Source organism: Larimichthys crocea, chromosome VII, assembly GCF_000972845.2.
Source record: "Larimichthys crocea isolate SSNF chromosome VII, L_crocea_2.0, whole genome shotgun sequence".
NCBI lineage: Eukaryota > Metazoa > Chordata > Actinopteri > Sciaenidae > Larimichthys > Larimichthys crocea.
In genome coordinates, this window is record NC_040017.1 from 25596278 (window position 1) to 25615916 (window position 19639).

Genomic DNA, 19639 nt, shown 5'->3' on the forward strand with positions numbered 1-19639 from the left:
ATTTCCCAGTGAAACAAGGATCCATTTTATATCCCGTGGGAAACCTGGGCTGAGTGGTTAATGCTGTGCTAATGCTGCTTCACTCAGCCAGGTCTTGATAAGCCTCATGCTTTTAGAGAGGGGGAAACACATTTAGTGTTTTAAACCGCTTCAATGGAGAAAGCTCCACTAGTTGAAAAGGGTATACTTGTTGAGTTTTGTCATCTCTTTCAGCTTTTCACTTAAATTACACGCATGCATTAGGACAGGCGGGCAGTCATACTAATCTGCACTGATTCTATAAAACAATCCTCTGCTAGTTCGGTTTGAAAAGGGGACTGCTGCAGCGAGAAAGTAAGAAGAAAAAATAAATGAGTGGGAAGCTTTGTTTGACTCCCACTCCTATCAGTTCTGACATTCCAAATAAGGTCTGTGTAGACCGGCGCAGGCAGAGACGGACACAGAAAACACTGCAGAGCTCTCACAGACTCCAACCAAGGAAAAAGTGCGTGCGGTGGGGGGAACATTGGGGGGGGATCATGGTGCAGAAAATATGTGACCTCTAAAAATTTATCATCAGCCTGACATTTCCCAGAAGGACAAAAAACAAAACATCACATGATACTGATGTATCTTAGATATTAGTTAGATACCACCACCCATAAAAAAACAAACAAATTAGTTTAATTCACAGCTGTTTGCCTTAATAAAGAAAATGGTTTTTTTTAACTCTTAAGACTGGTGGGATGGAGTTTGACTGCCATAAAAAATGAAACCCATGGGAATCTTCAGGTAGAGCAGTAAATTAATAGCTGCATTAGATACTCTGCTGGCTCCAAATGTTGCTATGAGGTAACTGTCTGATTTGAGCCCAAATACCAAGTCCGTTAACAACATATGTTAAAATCATTTTTGCAAATCTCTGAGCATTACATAAAAATCATAATAAACTAACCTAACGTTGGATTAAATCATGATGTGAAAGGAATTGCTCTTAATGACAAACCCACAGAGAATTATCACCCAACTCTGCAGCTCCATGGAGCTTTTTAGCCTCTTTTTTAAATTGTTTCTGTCTCCTCGCTGTCATCAACCCTGTGGTCCAGCAGCAGCAGGAAAAGGAAGGCTCTGATTAACTCGCTGCATGGTGGAGACCAAAGCTGAGTTGCAAGGGGAGTGAATATTATGTAACTATTCACTAATCACATTAACTTTGTCAAGACTAGTCTCATTTCTTCCCCCCTACTGCTCAAAGTTAGATTTTTTGATTTCATTTGATTTGTTACCATCTGAACATTTTAGCATTTAAGAACATAAGCCCCAATTTTAAATGACTTTCATGTACAGTGGAAAAATGTGTAGAATATAAAACATTTAAATCCAATAAATGCCTAAAGTGCCTTTCCATAAAGCCCTGCAGGTACCGAGCTCGCCGCTGTCTGTGCTAGTGGTGGCTCCCACAGTGGCAGGGAGAGTTCAAGGTTGCAGTAGAGTCTCTGTCTCTGAGCAAGTTTGTGCATGCAGGCAGGCAGCTCTTGTGTGTGTTTAAGTGGGCCTTGTGAACCAGTTCTTTAGGTCTTTTTACATGTCGCAGCTAGTGAGAGAGAGAGAGAGGGAGAGAGAGAGTCACAGTGTGCTCGCAGGTAATCTGTCCAAGTAGGAAAAAAAAAACTTTCCCATGATGCGATCACTGACATTCATTCAAAGCGAAGTTAGGGGGAAACACCAAGCAACCGATGTGATTTGAAAGTGATTAAGAGGATTTGTGCTGATCAAGACAATTTTAAAAAACAATGATCAAATAAACATGGAAAAACTTTTGCCAGTGGTTAATTAAATCCAAAATACATCTACACAACCACATCAACTGAGTTCCACTAAGAACATTTTAGTAATAGAAATGTTTAGCTTGTACTAGTGTATGCTTGGTATTACACAACTGTAAAGACAACTGCTCAGAGGAACTCACAGCCATATCGTCACGGCATATGCTAAAGAAGGAAGCACAAGATCTGACCATGCTTCCTCAGATTATTCTGGAGGAGTGGGCTGTGAAGCAGCAATTAACATAACCGCTGTCGTATGGGAGACAAACTGGCAGATCACGGCGATAGTGCAAGTTGGAGGAATTGGAGTGGGAAGTGGAAATACAAGTTAATCATTCCCTAACTTCCAGTCTACTCTACGCAAGATCCCCAAGTAGTATTACTTGAGTCTTGAGTCATAGCAAACACGCTGATAAATCCATCCACGAATCATCCCTCATGTCATTTGTGACACAATAGCACAAACCCGTGCCAATGTAAGCTTATATAATGCAACGTTACCTCTGTGATGCTGCTGGGAGAAATGCCATTCAAAAAAATCTACCTTTACTGCCAATGTGATGACATTTGGGATACCACATTATACATTATGCCGCTGTCGCATTAAATTACACCCTGTTAGGTCAAGGTTCTGTACATGGAACTATCTGCATTTCCATCCCAGGATATGATATTTGGCCTGGGTGGAAGAGATTATCCTGCTTGCTTGTGTGGATTTCACAGCTCAACTGGCAAGGCACCCCTTCACTGACTAGACAGCTGTTTTTTTCCCCCTTGCTTTGACTACTTCAGGCAAAACAGATGAGCTTGGTGATTCAAACTCAGCCAAGGCAGCATAATACTGTAGAGGGGAAAATTCCCTCTTACCAAGGGAATTAATTCACTGGGAATGACAATGAGGACAAACACAGATAAACACGAGTGTCCATATTTTAATTAGTGCTTTGAAAAGTTGAAAAGAGCATTAGGTTTTAGATTTAAGTATTTTATATTCTGGTGGTTAGTGGCCCATTCATGTGACCAATGAAAGACCATGTGTCTAAATGTATAAAAACTGTAAAAACAAATCTATGGCTAACAAATAAACAGTGTCACTGGTGTAAAGCACATGAAACCAACCTTATAATCCACAAGATCAGTTTCAGACCCGCAGATCTGGCCCTGCAGTTTTACACTGATTGCCTGTAGGTGGTGCATGTGTTGAAATTGCAACAACCTCATAAATTTATTAAGAGAGCTTCTGCTCAGCCTTGCTGCCAATTTGTCCCCTAATCGTGGTTCTGCAACACAAACATCCCCTGTGGCCAAAAATTATTTTCCACATAGACTGACGGACAAGAAACTGCTGACTGGACACCTTGAACTACAAACAAGGTCAATCATTATTATTATTATAAAGTTTGAAACCATGAAGGTTTTATATTTGCAAAACATCCCCGGGCCTAGAAAAACATTTTTTTTCTGCACGACACTTTAGATTAACAGCTACTGCCGTTACTACCTTTTTCCTTCATACCTTCCCAAACACTCAACAACATGAGCAATGTGAATCTGCAGCCGACTAAATGCGAGTGAGTGAGTGAGCTTGGGAATTACAAACTAGTTCCACTAAGTTGTTTAAGTCTAATATCTAAAGAGAAAAAATCACCACTCTCTCACTCTTAAATGAACATATTTTTATTTTTGAAACAAAGAAAAAAGATTTCAAGACGACCTGATGTTTAGTTAATTTACATGAAAACTAATCTAAATCATATTAATGTAAATCCTGCAGTCTTAAATTTCTATTTAGTGCTATTAACATCAGATATCTCAGTATTAGTAAGTATCTGTTATTGTTACAGGACACTGAAAATATTCCAAATTACATGATAGAAACTATTTCAGCACTTCAAGGAGACACTTTCGAGAACCCAGAACATCTAAGCAGTCTGTCAAGTGGAGGAGGACGTGAAGTTAGGAAAAGAGTGGGCTTCAATTAATTTATCACATTTGTCCATGCCTGTGTGTAGCAGAACCACAGAACACCATGCTGTTAGGTTATGGCATAAAAAGGCTGGCTTTGTTGCCGGATGTGGGAAAAACATCCAATAGACTCTAAAAAAAGCACAGGAAGGAAACTGGGGGTGGGGTGGCAGTGAGTAGCAATGGGGGTGTGGTGGTGGAGAGTGGGAGTGAGAAAGGAATGTTCTCTTCACTCTCTTTCTCCTTCTTGTTATCATGCATACGCACACATAATAACCCCACTTTCTCACTAACAGCTATGAAAAGAATGCAGCATCACAGTTTTTCTCTGTAAGCAGCAGGACAGGAGAATGCGCCTTTACATGCTTTAATGACCGTTTGCCACCAATTTAAAAGAACAAGTCAACCCACATAAATGTAAAGGGGTCTTATTACAGGAGCTATTCCTTCCTGACTATGTATTTACAGAGCATGATTAATTGGTCGCAAAATGTAATATAACATATATATATTCATTTTACACACTTTACATAATTCAGCAGGTTCTTTGTGCTGCATACTCAGGTGCTCTAATACTTTTCCATTTTCTGCTACTTAATACTCCAGTACAGATATTTGCAGATATTAATCAATCAAATGATGTATTAATATAGATAAAGATAAAACCTTAATAATCCTCAGAGGAAATTCATAAACTACCAAATAATACATAAAATAATTCAAATGAGCCTCACTTAAACCAGCTGCAGCATTAAAGTGATGAAAAGAATAATGCATCGATAATTATAATCCAATAATATAATGTGTATTCTGATATGGGCCATTCTGCGTAATTAGTATTTTTACTTTTGGTACTTTAATTCCATTTCCATGTCATCATGTTTGCACTTGTACTTAAATAAAGGTTTGAATGCAGGGTTTGTACTTACTACACAGTATTTCTACACTGGTATTAGTACTATAAGTACTTCTTCTAGCTCTGTTGCAGAAGTTCTTAATCATTAAAGAAAAGGAAAAGTGTTGAAAAAAATGAATTGATTAATGCTCAATGGGGGGCAGCACTTGACCTAACACATACCTCCCCTCCTTAGGCCAGATATAGTCTGTTATGATGTCAGCTTGTTTTAAGGGTCCACTTCACTTGCATACATTTAATCAGTTGATTCTAGGGTAGACCACTCATGCCCCTTGGTTTAAGGACAAACTGGCTACACATTTGTTTTGTGATATTCTAAATGCTTACACATGTTTTATAAAGATATTGTGCCTTATTTGTATTTACCTTACCCGTTTAAAAAGCAGCCCCCTTGTTATTATAGGATTTACCTCCTTGATTGTTTAATACTCATTCACCACCTGCCTTTACCAGGTGGATTAAACATATTTTGCACAAGAGTAAAAAACTTAAAGGGGCACAAACAATAATTTAAGAGAATTAGGAACCCTTTATATAACACCGTGAGAGTGTGCAGAGACCTTTCAAGGAGAGGAAGAAGGTGAAAATGAAAGCCCTTACGGATATATTAGGAATCCCTTCCCTGAATTTCCCTTTTTATTATGGTTCTCTTTTCTCTTATCTTTAAGCTTAAAATACACTGAATCGCCATAGAAACCCCAGTACACTGTGATGCAATTCACCACAAACTGCAGCCTCGAAATAACAATAGTAAAGACCTCTGACTAAAACCTCTGACAAAGTGACGACAACAACAATAAAATGGACACATTTCAAAAAGACAGTATCTATTACTACTACATGGCATGGGTGATCCACTAGCCTCCATAAATGACTTACACGACTTCAGTGTGAGTGTTTATTACCCTTTCATGTAATTCTTTCATGGTAGGAAAGCAGGTTTCTCTCACATAGTGTTTACATCGTGAAACATTATTCCTGTTTCATTACATTTCAGAATCAGCTGTTTGTGGAACTGGGTTTGATCATCTTCGACTTTTGCGATACACAAAAGTTACAGCGAGTGAGTATGGAAGTTTGCCTCCTTTGAATTACAGTAACTTCTGTTGTTCTTCCATTCAAGATGCTGTACTGCAAAATCTGCAGGTAGGGACTTGTTATTATGTAAAAAAAAATGTTAATGGATTTTTTAAAATAAAGCAATTTCATTTTACAGCTCAGCAGGAGCTGAAATGAAAATCATTACAATCAAAACCAAATCTTAACATAACTAAGTAGATAGCTTTCCAATATATACCATAACTAACAAATTAGACTAATATAGCCACCGATCCATGCAGCTCCTCTGTCACCACAGGCCTGCGTCCTGTTAAAACCAAATTGCAGATGATTCGATAGGGCAGATAAAGACCAGAGATCCTCCCCTGGTTTCACCTCTCGTGTGTGCTGTAGATGCAACAGCAGTGTCTGTGTGCCTCTAGGCAAGGTGGAGAGAGAGCAGGCGCCAGAGCATAGCTCAGCACCGTGACACCTCACCACAGCACAGCACTAACACAAACATTCCAGCTGCCACTTCTCAGCCTTATTGGCAGAGCTGAGGCAAGAAACAAGACCATCTATGTTCCTCCTCTAGACCTGTAACCGATGCTCTAGACAAGCTGGTCTAGCTGTCTGAAAATGTAAAACTGTAAGTTGTGGGATTTTGAAGGCTGACACAGTACCAATCATATTTTGTAAGCAGTTGATAACCAAAATATTGTGATTGATTCATTGCTTCATTCATGCCCAAGTATGTTAAGGATTTAGTAGTCTAGTGAGATTTCGACACTAAGTGTGAGAAAGCCTCTGAAATTACTAGCATAGAGAGTTTATTATAACTTTATTATAACAACATGTTTATAATACTGCTGAACTTCTCTTGGATAATAACAAACGGTCAAATAATCTGACTGATGACGAGCCAGTTTAGATTAGCCGCTACTTTATTTGGAGGTAAAGCCAAAAGTGAAGCCACCCATAATGTTGTTAATAATCACTTTTGCACAGGAAATCTGTGTGCACACAATTAAGGCATGTAAAGTGGGTCCATTTTAAATTGTGATGGATGTTTACAACAGTTTGGGTAATAATCTTAATAGTTGTTTTCGCCTCCCAATAAGTTGGCTAACCTGGGCTGAACCTCATGTTAACCTGCCTGATGTCTCATATTTCTTTCCCAGTCTGACTCCTTTTTAGTCATGTTGTCACATTTCCAGATATCGGCAATTCTTTTGTTATCAAAGGAAATGATGCAAGCAATGGCCAGAACTATGAAAATAAGATCCAACATGTAATGAAATCCTTTAAAGTCTCCACTGAAACCCAAACTAATTATGTGGTTTAAATCAGTTGGCAGCTCCATAAAGCAGGGTGATGCAGTAGTATCATCCATGACGCTTCTAGATAAAATCTTGCCACATTGCTCCGCAATGATTTAACTTGTCAGCTATCTAAAAAAATCCCTGAATCTCTATCAAGCCGACAACTCTGAAAGGATCTGATATTAAATAACCAATACTGGCTCGGTATGTTTAAAGATAGGACAACATTCACCTTGTGTGTTTGGCCATGCGTTGTTATTGTTATTGAGAGAGGGGTTAGCATGTCATATGTTTTCTTCAGAAGAAAACAAGATGAAGAAAAGGACTCGAGACAAAAACTGTAATGATGTATATAAGGTCGTGACGTTCATTTATTAAACAATGTCAGCAAACTTATTTCAAACATGCAACACTGTCTATGTCAACTATGTATGTGACTTTCACATTTTTATATATTCCCCAAAGCACAACTGTAGCAAAGAACAGAACATTACCACGATGCAAATGGAGTTGAACTATGACTTAGACCCCAGTGAACAGGAGCGGGAGGGAGACAAGAGAAGAAAAAGTGAATGCTTGTGCCTCTTTTCAGCACTCCGCAACTCTGGAGCCTGGGAACTTCAGCAGCTTGGCCGGGCTCTGAGAAATATCCTGAGCTGTAATGTAAACATGTCTGAACTCTGATCTAGCAAGGCCCTCCCCTCCCCCTCCCAGTTTAACCCGGTATTCTGTGCAAAGGGGTTTGCCAGTGACATCAGGAGCCCACTTTCTCATTTCCTGAGCGGGGTAATGACCCTGAGGAGAATAGGCTGTTTGAAGTCCTGCAAATAAAGCTGCTTTGCTCAGAACCCGATTGTTCCTCAGCAGAAGAGTGAGATGGCTGATTACTCGTGGGCTTCAAATGGTTTTGTCTGATAAATAGATATTGTTGTGAGCCTATAACGCCGTGTAAGGCTGGAGTAAAGAATTTGAGCAAGGTGAGGACAGAGTCATGTTAACATGGTAACACATAAGTTGACATCCACACCCAGTTCTCCAGTGGCAACTGTGATAATCAGATCTGTTTACAACAGCAGCTACAACAAGTCCAGGAAACTCTGACATATCAGGTGGCTGATTGTCAGATAAGTGTGAGAACAGTTATAGATAAGCTCCAAACAAGCTGTTTATCCAAACATCGCACAGCTGTCAGCTCTAAAACAAAACTGTCATAATCGTCAAGGTGCTGCTCAACTTAAAGCTAAAAATGAACACAAACCATTAAAACTGGGTTGAACCATGTCTATACTCTGGATAGGCTTTGTCGTAAACAAGACTCCAAAGCACCATTTGTGTTTGATTTTGCATGCAACTTGTCCCCTCAGTTCACCTTCCACGCACTGCACATAAAATACACCTGAACATGCTTGTTCCCACAGGGTTCCAGTTTCAGCACTGGGTTGCAAAGCACTCGCGGAAAGACACTCCAAGGCACTACCCTCCCACTCCCCCCCCTTCCCTCTTTTTCCTCGCACACAATCCTGCCCTCTCTTCAATTAAGTCAAGCAGGAAAAACCTGACAAACCTCAAAGAGCTCTCTCAGCAGAAGAAATCGGCATCAGGCATGAGCGGATACCTCTACATGGCCCCCTCTGAATATATAGATGTACATAAACGCGGCCCCTTTATTGCTAAGTGATGGCCCCAAGCTTCACATATATTTTTATGTCTAAATTCCAGATGATGAAAAGCCGCGAACAAACATGTTTCCTCAGTCAAATGGGTTTAATAGCTACAATGGAGCACTAATATATTAGTCATCCTGAAATTCCCCATCGACTTCAAGTGGACAGATGATATTTTTTTGTGTCTTGAGGACCACATAATGCTCAAAATTCAAACAAACTGCTGGCAACAATGGGGAAGCATGCTGAAAGCACAAATCAGTAACAAAGGGATACAGTGGAGACTCTCTAATCCAAACCTCTTGGGAATTGAGGTATTTCAACCCAGTGAAATGTTCACTTGGATGAAAAACTGAATAGCGGGGTAATTCATATTCAAAACATGAAACAAGTATCCGTGCATATTCGCAAGAGTCTATTGCGCAGCCTAATTTGCCGTTGGACAATCAACAAGGACGTTTTTGGAACTCTTATATTTGGTGAACCTAACACAGATTGCAGGTTAGAGTTTTAGATATCCATGTATGATTCATCTATTAATTGTTTCAGCACTAGACACATTATATTTGTTTTTTCACGTGAGAATCAACGATTCCAATCACATATACGTGACCTTTTATCCACACTGAGTGCAAATAAGCAAAGTGGACACACAAAAAAACAACACAACCCGCACCACTAGGGAGGAGATGCTACAAGGTTGATGCTGATCATGTACTTTCTTCAATGTTAACATGATGTTTGAAGGTAAAGCTGTTACCTTGCAAGCTTTGCTAGAGGCCGTGGATCATAGCCAGGGACAACAACCAGAAACCTATAGAGGAAAGGCTTTTAACCCCAGACTGGCAGTTGAACCAGTTCAACTGGAGGCTAAATTTACCCCAAAGGCCAAACTGTTGTATACCTCATACAGCAGCAGAGCAGACCTCGCCCACCTGGACGATCTATGTTCCTCTGAGCATGTACACACACTTATATTGTATCATCCCTTTAAGACTGAGGATGAGATGGCTCTACTACATGATTTTGGCAGCACTCTTCAAAGACTCATACAGCCTTCCCATAGGCTGCTGAATAAAACATGAAGCGTGTGCGGCAGGGCGGAGGGTGTGTGTGTGTGTGTGTGTGTGTGTGTGTGTGTGTGTGCGCGACACGAGTGGGAGGGTGGTTGAGTGGGGGAGTGGGAAGAGGGAAGGAGGATGGAGGGGGGGATCTTAAGATGCCAATACAAGAAATACTGTATAACAGATGATCCATGGATTCCTTTGATTTGACACACATCCTCACTGCCCTGCTGGGTGTCTGGAAATTTCCGTCTTCCCTGATTCATGTGTTCTTCTTTGTCTTTGTCATTTTTTTTTTTGTTTTTTATATGTGTGTGTTTTTTGGTAGCATGGTATTTGTTAACAACATCTAAATTAGTCCAGAAAAGAATGAAAGTGTGCTCATTTTAAGGAGGAGAAGGCAATGCAAATCGTGCCAGGTACAGAGATGTCCCAGATTCACCGAGTACTATTTCGAACACGTTGCTGCTGCTGCTGCTGCTGCTGCTGCTGCATGACACCACATTTGCTGAGCCTTGTCTTTTTTAAGACAAATTATAGTGGATTTACTTCATCTTTCTACTGAGATAGCATTAAATGCAATCGCCCAATAGAAATATGACAATAATGTTACATTAACAACATCAACTTAATAACAACTGAAGATCAAGTTTAAAAAAAAAAAATCCAAAAAGTACAACTATTATGTGGATTTAATACAGTTCCAGTCCAAGCCGGCTCTCTTCACAAAGGAGATGTACCTTACCAAACTCTTTCCACCTCTAAGTGCTTAGATTTTCAATTTTCAATTTCTAAGGAAATGTTACTGACAGATAACAATGCACACAAAAGGGAGTGGGATAAGGACGCTATAATTGAGTCACACAGGGACGGTTATGAATGTCTGATACTGCACAATCAACAAAGACTCATTTCTAATTCCACCATCGCCGTGTTTTGCTGTGTATATCATATCATACCATTTTAATCTGTATAAAACAAGTCCTTTAAGTTATCTGACATTCTTACTGTTCTCCATCATAGGCTGATAGAAGCTTTTAGTGTACATGCGCCCAGTGTCTCATAGGTCCTTTCTGGGGAAAATCCACTGGAACACAGGAAGTGATACATGTTTTTTTGGCATTAACAACATTGTTTGGAGCTGGGTAGTCAACAACATGACTGGAAAGTCATGGACAGTGCATAGTTTGAGCTCCTAGAGGCATTGAGAAACAACATTACAGTGATTGCTTAAAATAAAAATAAAAAAATCTCTTGGACAACCAATTATGTCAATTTAATTTGACATACATCATCATACAAGAATGAATGTTTTGCTGACGATCTGACTCATGCCACGATGACATTGAATAATATTACAAGCTGCAAGATTGAAAATTAAGCCTCTATAATATCTTTAGTGAATGCAGTCGGATTGGAAAATAAAGCTCCGCTGAGAAATGTCAGTCATCAGTGAACTTAGTTTTGTGCCACTTAAAAATCTGATGTCTGGGTTTGGCTATCAGAAGAAAAGCTTGTTGAAGCTTGTACCCTGCTTTCCCTCGAGGACATAGCAATCACGATCACAAAATTTATGTCTAGCTAAGATGTTTAGAATGCATGTACGCTGATGTTATCATAAAACTGTGTTTACTGGGGGATACAGACATTCATTTCATGCACGATTTAGCCAGAAGATGATACAGTAGCTATTAACTAAGTCAGAATCAACATACTGTCCAAGCAAATGTCCTCCAGAGGCAGTAATTTTCTGGAAACTGACAAGCCACAGTATTAGCCTTGTGTGTGATATTAACCTACCACTCCCCCCCGTCCTTAAAAGACAAGCTGTGCTTACGTAGATCTACTCGGTGCTAAAAATTTATGAACTGCCTTCAGATACGACTGTAGAACATTCAGAACATAATGTTACATGGTCCTAACTTTTATGACATACGGCAAGTCAGTAAATCTGGTTGATGTGTGATCAGTAAAGAAGCCGCTGTCATGTTTTTTTTTTTCTGAGAAAAATGTATTGATGGTTCCTTCATGTTTATGTGTTGTCAATTAGAAGACAAAACACAGGGATTTATGGACAGAGGAGACATAAAATCCACCTTGGAAAACATCTTACTGTCTGAAATGAATCTGGAAATACTCATCCTCAAATGACATTAACTTCAGTCACATTTAGGTACTCATCTATCATGCCAGTGAATATCATGAACGGGAGATAGTGTATTTATATTAACTCAAACTGATATGTTTGCAGTATTTGTACAAAGCTGTATTAAACTCTCATCCAGTTTTGTCGACCTTTTGACTACTTCAAATTATAATTAATATATCTGAAAACACATTTACAGCAATCTAAACGGAGGTGTTTTATTACAATAACTCACATTTAAAGGACATTTTAAACACACATTCCACACAAAAAAAGGCACTTTGCATAAGTAGAAGTGGATTGACTATAGCCGTGTTCAAACCATATCTTCGAATGGGCACTAATCCCAAATAGAAGGAGGAGATTAACAGATGGCTTTACTACAGTATATGGAGGCCTATCTTAATGTCTTTTAATCAGACCACTATGAGATGCTCGACTCATCTCATAGCTGCAGTCTACACAATGAGACAAGCTTAATCACATCAGGCTTACGGTATAGTCATGCTGTCAATAAACAGCACCCGCAAGCGATTTCAGTCCTCTCTAACGGGGACTTAATGCAATTCAGCATTCAAGACCAACTGACAGCCAGCTACTAAAGAAAAACTTTAGCCTTCCCATGACAACATGGAAGTGTTTTGTGGGATGAACATGGATCACTGCTGCATCCACAGGGTTGGGTAAAGCTGTGGGCTTCACTGTGGGTGGCCCCCATGGACCTGGGCTAATTGTTTCACATCACTGCCGAGCCAGGCTGAGATCAGACCACCGGCAGCTCTGATTCAGGCAGTTCAACAGCCAAACAGGGTATGCCAGGAAGCACTTACAGTGCACACCCCACCCTACACTACTCATGCACACACTACACTTCATCCATCATACATGACCACAGGAGAGTACAATGAATTTCTTTTTCCTTATGCTATTTGAGTGAGATGTCAGTCCACTAGTCAACCGGTAGTTGTAGTTACCTCAAAGACAATGTGTTATAGGATGAGTGATTGTTCTGGTTCAGCATTCATGTCACGTTGGCTGAACAAAATGTACTTGAAATGGAAATCGAAAAAATGTGTCATGCAAAAATTGTATGTGTGCAATTGGGGGTAGTGTTCTGTTCCTTTAAAATGATGCTATGTCAATATGTGACTCCTTATCACTACTCTCATTTTATTTTTAAACATTTCTAAGTCTGGATGATTAAAGTATCAAAGGGAATAAAAACAAACTAAATTTGAAAGACATTTTTTTATCCTTAAATCAGCAACTCCTTGGATTTATTCTGTGACCCGTTTTGACGACAGTTCCCAATTTTGACCTTTTGTTCACGGTGCTGCAACTGTGCCAAATTAAGACAAAGCTTGGCATCGTGCCTTTATTGGGTAACTTACAGCTAATAGTGACAGGAAACATGCAGAGAGGAGCTTCAAATGAAAACAAAGGTTCTTGAACCAGATTAGAACTGGGGAACATTGCGGTTTTGTGGTTTGTATTAAAGCACTAGATGACCAGGATGTCTCAAACTCTGGCTTTTTTAAAAAAAAGAGCTGCTGCCATGTGGTGGACACAAAGAGTCACAAGTGGGCAAACACGACGAGTAAATACATCAGCGTACACAACACTTTCTCTATGAGTGCATGCTGCTCCCGGGCCTGTAGTTCGCAGATCTGTCACTAGAACAAGACTGGGAAATAACAAAATCCTCCCAGTACACACAGGACTGTTAATCACCAGGCATCCCCTCGCCTACTGCTTTTTCAAGGCCTGTTTGACTTAAAGTAAACATGTGCAGGAAATGTATTCAGTGGCTCTAAACATTTATATGGGGGCCTTGTGTCTCAAACAGTTTCATGGCCAGCACATCTTTCAAGAAGGTGCTTAGTGAGCCATTTGTTAAACACATGATAATAGGGCATGACAATGCGTGGCATGTTACATGCAGCGGGGCTGTATCACAGTTTGTTAAGCCTTCAGTTTGTGTACTCACTATCTGTGTCGCTGATAGACAATGTGAGATGGCTGCTGGATCCTGATCTGATGAAACTGAATGTCTGTACATTGTAATACAGGGATAGTGTTTTGTAAGCTCTACTCTGACCTATTTCTGTGCTGAATGCATTTACTGATACAGGTATGAAGGGAAAGATTGGGGGAAAAAAAACTAAAATATGAATATCTAAAAGCTTCATGAGTTCATGCAACCATTATAGAAAATCATTTTCCGAGTCATCGGAAAAGTAAGCTCTCATCTCTTCTTCCCCATTTCTCCAATTTCATCTAAAAGAATATCCTTTGTTAATCTGGTCTCAATGAGCACCGTTGTTAAGTGCTGCTCACTCTGCACTCCCAGCCAGTCATAATCCATTGTGTTGTTTGCCCCTCACTTGGTGTACATTTCCATCGCAAATTCCAATGTGAACAGTCAATAACAGGCACAGATGTGGCCATTGTAGAAGCATTACTTTTTAATTCAGAAGAATGTAGTATGGTGAACTACTGCACCCCAGTAAATATCCGAAACACAAGTTGTACACTTTTTTATAGCCGGAGATTATTCACAAAATACATCATTTAAGTCGTTGAGTGAAAGTGATATTCTGCACTTTACTTGATTTGAATAAATTCAAGAAAACCCTGCTAGACAGATGCAGTATGAGTGTATATGGGGGATTTTTTTTTTTTTTTTTTGCTATGGCTGCTGTTCTGCTTCATCCAATCATCATGAGTTGTGAAAAACATATTAACCTCAGGGTTGATAAAAACATGTGCGCCAGGACTTCATTTCCTCCTCACCGACTTGCTGCACTCATCAGTTTTTATGTAGAGCACACGACTCCAGAGTCAACATCGGTAAAAATGAAACAGTACATGATGATGTTCCCTGACCTCTTTTAGACAGTCGATGTAATCCATGGTGTTGCCTCCTGTCATGTTTCACCTCTGTACTGCACTTTATATTAGCACTATAAATCATGGAGAATATACTTTTCATGTATGTGCGAGTCTTGATGAAGGCTAAACTAACACAATTGCATGACATGTAGTGGAGGCTAATCTGTGCACATTGCCGGCGATGACAACAAATGAACTGACAGAACAATCATCGCTGGCCTTTTATGGCTTTACTGGAAAAAAATATTACATTGTTTATTTTTCCATCCAGCATCTCAAGCAAATCTGCAGCAGGAACATCTGCAAGCTTTCACCCTGTTGACATTTTATTGAAACACTGCTTGGGAAATAATTCATAGTCGTAGATGCTGAACTCCCTCATGCCCAATGAAAGAAAACAACAAAATAAATCTCACATCTCACTGGCTGTGCCCTTAACAGATGCCATACAGGAAGTCAGTCCTATCAGCACTTGCAGGCACACAGAAAAACCCTGCTGTTTCACAGTTAAGTTTCCCCTTCGCTGTGTTGTTTGCGAGCCCCGTTTCTCAATATCCCTTACTGTGAAGATTCGCAACACTGACAAAACAAGCCTTGAAACTTCTGAAAATAAAATAAGGCCATACAGCTCTTTCACTGAACGCACAAACAAACAAAAGAAAATCTCGCTTTGCGAAAACCCTGTTCAATGACAGGTAGCATCCTCTTGAGAATTTATTAATTCATGTGACACATAAAGGAAACTGAATTATCTGAACAGCGAAATGAGATAACGGTGCATATTAAATGGGTTAAACAAGCCACAGAACACATTCTGCATCCCTCTGTTTGGATCGGCTACACGGTAGAGATGCTGACAATGTTTGCAGTAAATGCAAAACATGCCCATGGCCCAATGACCCCAAAACTATTTCCTCTGAATGGATTGCTTTGCAAACAAGCTTTGTGATCCTGTGATCATCCCATCTACTACAAGGGCCCCTTTAATCAGCAAAACCAGATAACCTACAGTTTATGGCTCTTATTTTTAAAACATTTCCCGACTGTTGTGCCGTTTGGTCTAGATTTGGTTGGAAACTGCCTCAACTGTTTGTTGATTTGCTGATCAGCAGATTGGCACCTCATGGTTTTGAGTTTTGGTGTCCTTGAACTCACTACTCGCAGTCAAATCACTACCATCCTCATCATCATCACCATCATGTCATTACCACAGGCTTTACCATAGTCATCATCATCATCATCATTCATTCATTCTTCATTAGCACCACCATCACCAACTGGGGCCAAAAACTCACCGCTATGCGCGTGGAAATCTTCTGCTCGCCCTCTGAGCCCTTCTGCTCTCCGTTGGCTCTGCTGTACTCTGGAGGTTGTTGGTTCGATCCCCGGCTGCCCTTTGTCTTTCGGTTCCCAGGCCCCTGGTGGACTATGTTGAGCAGATGAAGCGTATTCTCGTGCTCCCGGTCCGAGGTCTCGGCCTGACCCCTCTGGTAGCGGTTCTCGCAGGTGGAGTGGTGTCTCCTGCACAGTTCTATACGGGCGCGCAAACGCTCAACTATGGCGTTGTGAAGCTGTGGCACCGCGGAGCCTCTGGAGGTGGCCACAGTCGGCCCGTTGCCGACCCCACCGGGCATAGTTCCTAAACCGACACCCAACATGGGTACGAATGCCCCTGCAGCAGACTGAGCAGGGGTCGCTTCTCCCATGCCCGCAGGTCCCCGACAAGTTTATCGAGACTGAGGTCCACTGAGCTTATAATGGACCACAGTACGGGCATGGAAGAAAACAAGACGTATGGACTCAGCTATGATCCCATGTGGAAAGAAAAAGACTGCACGCACAAAGTCACTTGAGAAAAGGACGATGAGATTTTTTCCAAAGATATGATCCACAATTATTTCGCCGGACTGATTGGGAATGTGATAATATTATAAAAGGATTAAAAAGAGCATACAAACATATAAAGTGAGATAAGGTCAGTATAAACTCATACCATGTTCCCCGGAGGCATTAAAAAGTCCCAAAGCTACAGAATTGTATTAGTGATTTCTTCCTCGGGGACGTTACTGTGTCAGCTTGAAATTAAAACTGAAATGATTTATAAAACACGAAAGACTCGTGGGTTCACAGCTGGAATGAATCCGCTCTTGCTTAACGACACGACCTCTGCTCACAGATGAATTATATTCAGTATGAATCCCTTGGATGATTCAAAACCATAGCACGCACAACTTCGGTTTCATCGATGAGTAGCCTACATCTCTGGCACACTACTTTATCCTAAATGTGCCACACTCGTATAGTCATAAAAATAAAATAAAAAGAGTACGACTGCCAACTATAAATTCAAAGTGAGCGACTGGTCGCCAACATAGGAGAATCTACAAACACACAAAAGCCACTAAACTTCAAGACTCACGGCATTTTGTTTGGAAATGAGTCCTTTCTCTTTCCATTCGGATAAAAAGCGGATCTGGTTGCAAATTACAAGTCCAAAAAAAAAACAACCACGCAGCCGAAGCGCAGGAACCCGTTGCGTAAACCGATTTGAGATCCGTCTCACATAGTCCATTGACAATCGTTTGTCCGTGTGGTGCACCGAGGCAATAGCGGAACTACAATACACAGACCCTCATTGTATGAACATTCCTCTTTTGACATGATACACTCATATGGATGTAGAGGGGTCCAAACGCACACTCTAGTGGAGCGCAGGGTGAACTGTCCTGCAAGGCATGGAGGATCTCATTAATGTGCGTTAACGCTCATGCAAAGCCATAGAATAAAAATATTTATGGTTTATTTATGGTGGTTGTGATCTCTTAATACAGCAGACACTTCAATGGTTTGCATGCACACTACACACTCAATTACTTACACCGAAAAGAGCGTGTAAAACTGTATATGGGTATCAAAACAACACCAGTTACACATTTAGGCCTAGAATTAATCTCAAAAGGAGTAAACAAACTAAGAACTGAGAAAGTTTCCATGTGGTTATAGTAAAGTCTAAGATATCACAACAATATCAGATTCTTACAGGAACAAACAAACAAAAGGACCGTCTGTGATATCACGTTACAGCTGTGGGTCAGTGACCGCTTACTGTTGGCACGCCAGTAAAGTTACACATGAAAAACACTCAATACTCTCTTATTATATAATGAGGGCACACATATAAAGCGTATTAACTGACTCCTTTGCAGCCAGAGACAACTCTTATCGCAAAACAACTCCCTGGAGGGAGCCAGTGGACAAGCTTAATGAGCCAAAGTACCAATTAACCACTTAAAAGTGCTGATTGGCTTTCGACTTGCTCGTATGTATAGTGTCCAAATGAGGTCCTCTATTTACTGCAAACTAAGGAGTGTGGCTGTAAATCTATGTAAACTGTAAGATAAATTAAATTCAGATGGTTTTTCCTAAATTATATTCCCTCTCATGGTAATTCACTACATTTGTTTCCATTTAAATTAAGTCATAGGTGGGTTGCAGACTTACCACGTATAGGCCTGGATGAAGACGTGCACTGAATGTCAGCACATTAAGGGTTACAGACAGCCAAAGAGACAGGATGTATGTTTCTGTAAAGCAGAAGGAAACTGAAGCATCCAGAGGAAAACCACACGTACACGGGAGTAGATGCAAAGTCCACACAGAGAGAGAGAGAGAGCCAAAGAAGACAGAAGACAGCAGTCTTGTGAAACACTAACTCTCCTTGTTGCTCCTTGTTTTTAGAAAAAGCAATTAAAAAAGTGTAATAATTGCAGAAAGTGCTTTGGCAATGCACAAGCCAATTAATCACCATAGCAACGCCAGTGCAGACAGGCTCCAGAAATCCTTTAAGTGCCCCCACTGTGAAAATAACCAGAAGAAAAAACTTACCTGTTGTGTGTGTAGATGATATGGAGGAGGTGACCTGTTATATAAAGTGTTATGAGGTTGCATTAAAGAAAAGAAGTTTGTGTTTTTATAGCTGTTTTGTTAATCGTAGTTATCAGTTATGACACGAGAGCCCTGTTATGTTTCATATTGCTAGCATTCATTCCCTCATTATTAATCGGGCTTGTACTTTCTTGTTTATTACATTAATAATGAGGATTACTCTGCTGTATTAGGCCACACATGCACCAACACAGCCCTGCATTATGGAAGACCGTTAAGACTCTAAAGAACTGTAAACAACCTGCTAATCTGCTTTAACCCAAAAAAAAAAGTCACATTATCACAAACATCAGACATCATGAACACATGGGCATGATAACGGCTGTTGCTCTAACCACAGCCTGCAGCCGTACATAAAAACACCTTACAGTTGTAGATTTATTATTTATAGCAGAAGTGCTGCAAGAATAGTAAAAATCCACTTGAGCTACAAGTTCAGTGATGTCATTGCATTGCCCTCCACAAAAGTTAAACATTTGACGTCTCTGGAATGTAAAATATGGAGTAATCTCTTCAGTCTGCAAGAGGGTTATAGCAAAGAAATGTTCTTTTCATCGCACATTTTTATTTTTTAGCTGCCTCTTCTGGTTGGTTAGTCATCTAATCGGTCATTAGGGTCTTGGTTGGCTAAACATTTCTAGTCAGCGTGTCATTTTCTTTGAGGGGAAATGGCAGATTACTCATGGGGCATTGGAAAATGCTAATTATATCACAAAACACAATGACATTCATTTAACAAGTGCATGAGCTCAAGAGATCTTAGAGGCATTTATTTATAAGTAATAATATATTAAATGTATAATTTTCCAATTAAAGTAAAAATGCAGTGTTGGTCACCTTTCCACCGTACTCAGAATCAAAATATACGGGAGGCACTGCATA

At 40.2% G+C, this 19639-nt stretch overlaps 1 protein-coding gene across 1 annotated transcript in view; it reads right to left on the minus strand.

The window, feature by feature from the left end:
* Positions 1–17410, minus strand: part of maml2 (mastermind like transcriptional coactivator 2) — a 32372-nt gene extending 14962 nt beyond the window's left edge. The window contains exon 1 of the mRNA XM_010739718.3: positions 16108–17410. Within this exon, the coding sequence (XP_010738020.2) occupies positions 16108–16518 (411 nt within the window). The 5' untranslated portion in view covers positions 16519–17410. The remainder of the gene's footprint in view (positions 1–16107) is intronic.
* Between the last annotated feature and the right edge of the window lie 2229 nt (positions 17411–19639).